Source organism: Falco biarmicus, chromosome W (genome assembly GCF_023638135.1).
Source record: "Falco biarmicus isolate bFalBia1 chromosome W, bFalBia1.pri, whole genome shotgun sequence".
Classification (NCBI taxonomy): Eukaryota; Metazoa; Chordata; class Aves; order Falconiformes; family Falconidae; genus Falco; species Falco biarmicus.
The window spans coordinates 6,679,375-6,685,693 of NC_079310.1; the positions used below are offsets into that span (position 1 = coordinate 6,679,375).

The 6,319-nt window shown below is 44.5% G+C and overlaps 1 protein-coding gene across 11 annotated transcripts in view; it reads left to right on the forward strand.

Annotated features, from left to right (window-relative positions):
• MAPK4 (mitogen-activated protein kinase 4) overlaps positions 1-5,096 on the forward strand; it is a 47,164-nt gene extending 42,068 nt beyond the window's left edge. For 10 of the 11 annotated variants that reach the window (XM_056323465.1, XM_056323460.1, XM_056323461.1 and 7 more), the window contains one exon: positions 1,568-5,096. In XM_056323465.1, the coding sequence (XP_056179440.1) occupies positions 1,568-2,252 (685 nt within the window). In that variant the 3' untranslated portion in view covers positions 2,253-5,096. The remainder of the gene's footprint in view (positions 1-1,567) is intronic. The other variant, XR_008819278.1, reaches the window with a different exon arrangement.
• The last annotated feature ends 1,223 nt before the right edge of the window (positions 5,097-6,319 follow it).

Genomic DNA, 6,319 nt, shown 5'->3' on the forward strand with positions numbered 1-6,319 from the left:
TGTCTTTCTGCTCTTGGTTTTATCCACAGCCTATATTGTCTTCATTTGAGTTACATCTGTTTAAGTGATGTTACGGTTCTTTCTGTCCTCTGTCCCTATAACGCAAGTGATAAAATAATGTAGTTCTTGTACCTTTTGGGGACTGGTCCTGATTTGGAGCTCTATATTTATCACTTTTCAAGGTGCATAAGCCCAAGAGGCCACAGATCTGGGGTCTTTTTAAATATCCTTAATTGTGTTGACTTTTAAATGGTTTGCTGAAAGTCGTACAGGAAGTTCAGAGCAGATCAAAGCCTTGAGCTGAGGTCTCTCACGTCCTAGATGATTACTCCAGTTGCTAAGCCAGTCCCAGTACTGAAGAAGGTAGGACAAAATAAGTAGCTAAGAATTAACTAGGTCCACTTTCTTATGGAGCTCCTTCCAGCTGAGTAGGGTGAGCTGGCTGAGGATGTCTGCAGCATTGTTCCTCTCTGCATGGCAATTAAATTCGCTCGCCTTTTTATTCCACTGTATTTCACCAGCATTGAAAAAATAATCTAAAGGAATCCCTTGTCTTTACTATTACTAATCTCTTTGTCTGGGTGAACAAATATCAGGATGGAGGCTGGGGGGGACAACCAGGTAAATTAGGTAAAGAGGAAAGGTGGAAGCTTTTCTCAGGATATCTATCTTCAGTGTATCCCCACAGCTCCAGCATCCCTGCCAGTTATAGTCCCAAAAGCAGCAAATCAGCTGCTGCAGGTCACCTTTTTATCTCTTGGCTTTCTTGGTGTGATACAAGAAGATGGGACCTGGACTATTGGTCCTGCCACCCAGCAGGGGACATCTGCTATAGGGCCATAAATTTTGAAACCCAAGCCGAGTATTTTAGAGACAAGAAATTATTTTGCCTGTGTTGTGGGACACCTAAAGGGTGTGTCATTGGTGGGATATAGAGCCCCAATACCTGAGATAACATGTCTTTTAAAGGCAGCTTAGTTAGGAACCAGTAAATTAGATGTCACTTTGAAAACCATGTCTAAGAATGGGTGTTGTCAGGTAATTGCAGTCAAGGGAGTTCAACTTGCTTGAGAAGTTAGTGCTTAGCAAGGTGACCTTTCAGGGATGCTCTTGGTTCGCAACGTCAGAGTAAACTGGTGATGTCCAGTCTCAGTGGGGATTTAAGCTTATCTTTTTTACTTTTATGGCAACAAACAAGGAGCATTCACTGCAGGTACTTGTCTGTGGGATGAGGGAATGTTTATTAGTATTTTTAATCGTGTTTTAATCGCAAGTGGAGGGAGGGTGATGAAGGGCTAAATGAAGGGGCCGGTTGGTTTGGTTGTTGGGCCTTTATTCCCACTACTGGTCCCATCTCAGACTCTTGATAAATTACTCAGCCCCTCTGCCTTTTTTAACATGCAAGAAAAAGGTCTCTAATATTAATAAGAACTTAGAGATTTGTAGGTGATTAGTGTATCAGCAAAAAAAGGCAAAAATGGCAGCAGCAGCATGCATGTCTGTTTGAGCACCACTGTTTCTAACGAAGCCATCGTCTTCGTGTCTAACAGCAGCATGTCTTTCACAGGTATCACGTAAGCCTCTCCTCTGATTTGGAATGGAGACATGATAGGTATCATGACATGGATGAGGTTCAGCGGGACCCCCGGGCAGGGTCTGAATCCATCGCTGAAGAAGCACAAGTTGATCCACGGAAGTACTCACAAAGCAGTTCGGAGAGATTTTTGGAGTTATCCCACTCATCCATGGATCGAGTATTTGATGCAGATTGTGGGAAATCATGTGATTACAAAGTGGGGTCACCTTCCTACTTGGACAAATTGCTGTGGAAAGACAATAAGCCCCATCATTACTCAGAGCCCAAGCTGATTTTAGATTTATCCCACTGGAAAAGAGCAACCATAGCACCCGCAGCTGAGCTATCGCTGGAAGAAGAACCATCCAACCTCTTTCTGGAGATTGCTCAGTGGGTAAAGAGCACGCAGGTGGGTCTTGAGTGTCCCAATCCTCTTCCAGTGATTCAGGAACAGAGCCTGCAGTCTTCTCACCATCTCCACAAAGAACCCACGGAGGTGATCAGTGACACAGACCCTGAGTTTGACTTGGATGTCTTCATCTCCAGGGCACTGAAACTTTGCACAAAACCCGAGGATCTTCCAGACAACAAGCTCAATGACATCAATGGGGCCTGCATATCTGAGCATCCTGATGAGATTGTACAAACAGAAGTGTACCAGAAGGAGCGATGGTGAGGAACCCACACTCGGGAAACCCCACTGTATCTCCCTGTTCTTCTGCGATGGTGTGGCCATTGCCCAGAGCTGAGTGGCTCCCATCTGTCATTGAGCATCTGTTTTTTACACTATACCAAATGCCTTTTTCTGAAAAGGCAAGCACAAACCACATGCCCCTTTTGATGCCTTAGAAATACCTTTAAGGGAATCAAGAGGTGTGAATGAAATACTGAGTTTCTTATACTGCCTTAACACTCTTGCCTTGCAATCTCTTGGACCTGTTTGAAACTTAAATGTATGAGGGAAAGATGATAGTACGTGGTAAGTTCACAAACAGAAGTCAAATCAACTTCTTTTCCTTTATTTTTCTATAGCATCTTAAAATGACGAGGACAAAATCATCATTTTCATTATGGCCAGATACCCTCTTGGTTTGACAGGTTCTCAAAACACCAAACTTTGAGCTCCTCTGAGGCACTTGTGTGAGTACAGGCAGTACAGAGAGAAGCGATGCCAGGCATTGTCCATGGTCAGCTGTCAGTCAGCAGAGAATGAAACTAGAGGTAGAGTTTGGCCATCACACAGAAAATAACTCTTCGGAATGTTAATGGGAAAGGAATTTGACCTACAAATATGGGCCACGTGAGATTTTATTTTATTTTTTCTGATTGGAAGACAAAATTTTTGCAAAGCACTTTCTCCTTGTTTGGTTTCTCGCACATAAATTTTCCCTTCTGTTGCACGGGGTAGATCTGAGTGCTCCAAGTACTTAGGAGGCCCCATACAATGCATTTCAGCGTGCCAACCTGGTGCTGTGAGTCCTGTCTGGGGCAGGTGCCCAGCAGACCAGCAAATTCTGGTGGTAAGGGCTGGACAGGAGTTGAGAGCTAGAAACAGGGTGTCTCACAGTGTGATGCTGCCTGGCATCACCAGCTACACAGACTCAGCAAGGGTACCCACCTTTGCTAATAAAAAAGGAATGAAGTACTATTTTACCTTCTGACAAAGATGCTGTGAAGAAAACAGCAGTTCCTGTGGCATTAGATTCATAACTGGCCACTTTGCTTCCAGCTTCTTTGGAAGATGCTGGTGTCAGCAGGCAACTGAGCGCAGTTTGTAAATAGACAAAACCACAACTGATCTACTGTAACTTCTCTTTTCATCCACACTTCTGAGCACCTTAATAATTAATCAGCTAACGAGTTTGTATACGGAAGAAACGTTCTATACTTATATTTAATCAAATTCGGCAGTTTTTAAAATGGAAAAATCTGTAAATATCATAAAAGCCAATATCTGCTCTCCTTGCCATCGTGTCACTGTGCTCTCCAGCACAGCAGCACTTTCATTTGTAAAAGAGAAACTACTGTACTTAGTAACTCTAAGGTCCATATTGAACTGTTGTTCCTATACGAATTGTTTCTACCCTTTTAACAAGCAATCTACTGAATGTTCTGAGATGTCAAGAAAACTCATGTGAGACTCGGATGAGAACTAACGGCAACATTTACTATATTAAATTAACCCTGGTTTCTGTTCTTGGTGGGATCAGGTGTACAGGTTTAGCTATAGGAGACCTTGTGCTAGGCACTGACAAGCCCAAAAACTTGTTCATGCTTTGAAGATCTCTCCTTAGGCTGATTGAAATGCCGTTACTCCAGCTGATTAGCAGCATAGATGTGAAGGCTACCAGCTGCATGGATGGGATGGGGTGGAAGTTCTGGGGCAGGGATGGAGAAGGCATCTGGAAGGCAAAGCCATTGGAGAAAGCATCTAGAAGGCAAAGCCATTGGGCTCTGGTCTTTGGTTCAGGCATTTGGACATCCCCCACAGTGGTTTAGAAAGGAGAAACAGAGGGTTGGTTTCCAGTGTGTTGCAGATAATTGATATACCTCAAAGCTCAGCACTTTTACTGGTGGGAGAAGTTCAGATGCCGAAGAAGTGGCTGCCCCTGCAGTGGAGCAGATCAAAATCCAGCCCCGGCAGCCCACAACTCACTGCCCATGGTCCCGCTCAGCTTCACCATGCACCCAGCAGCAGCCAGCAAAGGCTGAGAATGGGATTGCCAGCACTCAAGTGTGTGCCAAGAGAGGAGGCATCAGCTGCAGTTGTGTCCCATCGCTCCCTGGTGCCACCCAGGAGGAGAGGAGCAGATAATGCCCAGCCTCTGATGGGAGATGCACAGGCACTGCAGCTGGAGGCATCAACTGAAAATTAGATATTTGGGAGCCAGTGGAGTTCAAACCTGAAGGATAAGATCAGCAATGCAAGAGCTGACTTTTAAAACTCTCTTCTGACAGATTCAGCAACTATTTACTACCATTGGGTTAAACATGGAGATGTGCTGACATGTGAAATCAGCAGCAATCAAACCATGCCAGTGATTTCCTCAGTGGACATCAGTTGCCACATTCTCTGAAACCAGAAGCCATTTTCCATGGGTTATTATATTTGGGCTGAACGTCTTCACCAGAGGCGTACAGGACTATTTATTATGGCCATGAAAGTAACAGTTTTGCTTTTGAATAGTCTTCTAAGGAGTGGGAGCTTAAGGGCCCACAAAGTGTAAAATTAACTTCACAAGAAGCCAACAGAGCCTATTGCCATTGCTCTGGGTTTTCCATCTTGGTTCATGAGCTGTTATTTAATGTTGTTCCAAAACCTTGGCATCACATGCTGGGAAAGGGGGGAAATGAGAGGAGTGGCTTTAATTTGTTACCTGAGTGTGCTCAGCCGATCACAAGCCAGATTTATTTCTCATCTACAACAATAAAATTTAAGGCCTGAGCCTTCCTTGCTTGGTAGCATGTAATTATTTTGTGATTAAGTTTCAAATATAAACTTGAAATGTTTATTCCAGTACTCGCGTCTAGGTTTCTTCTGCAAGTCATAGAATCATTTAGGATGGAAAAGACCTTTAAGAATGATCACGAACACCTGCATTTGTGCATGCATCACAGGAATATTTGCATTCTGGGGTTATTTGGTGTTGGCTACTTTTCACCAAGCTTTGCTTTGGCTGGTGCAGGCTGTCTGAGTACTCAGGGTCATGGGGAGGGAATTTAGACCTCATCACCAACACAGTGACTGCTGCAAACAGCTCCTTCTTGCAGTTGTTTGAAGAATCATTTCAGTGTAAGGTTAACCATCAGGTATTTCAATAAATTTGCCAATGTTATTTGCAAAAGAGAGAAAAGGAGCGCTGCTGTCATTAATAACGCAGTGTGTTGGGCCACTGAGGTTGCATGGCACTGGGATGGGTGGATGCCCTGGCTTTAGAGATGTGCCAGCGTGTCTATGCTGACCAGATCCAGGAGGGACAGAGGGTGCTGCTTGTGCTCTCCGAGCCTCAGGACTGAGCGATGTAGTCCTGTTCAGTGACATGGAGAGGCACCACAATGACAATGCAGGGGAGTTCACTGACAGAAGCAGAGGGACTGTAGATATCTCCAAGCTGAGGAGGACTTCAAGTTCAGAGGCTGGTGCTTAAGCCAGTGATCAGGTATGTAAGTGCCCCTGTGAGTCCCAGTCATTGTGGCTGGCCTTTTACATGGTTTTATTTTATATTATATTGAAAGGAGCTTTGAGCAACCTAGTCTAGTGGAAGGTGTCCCTGCCCATGGCAGGGGTTGGAACTAGATTATCTTTAAAGTCCCTTCCAACCCAAACCATTCTGTGATTCTATGAATCTATTTGAAGAAGAACAGAGGGAACAGCATTCCCCTTCCCTGAACCTGTGGAAGCTGCTCGTGGTGGCCTCTGTGTCAGTCCTTCCACTACAGCCACCCACCAGCCACAAGCTGGGGACTAGGAATCCATCAGGGAGATGAGGGTGCAGCTTCCTGCTCAGCTGCTCTTGAGAGCACCTTTAAATGTCAAAACGATGCCTCTGATGGTTCAGTTGCTGGCCCAGTGATTGTTCTTTCCCAGTCACAGATACGTGACTATTTTTACTGCAGTTTATCTTTAATCGTGTTGGGATTCAGCAGCAGTTACACCATCACAGAGCTGCATTAACCAGATCTTCAGAGCTTTACCATTAGAATAATGAAAAAATCAACTTCAGCTTACTTTAAAATAGGGGT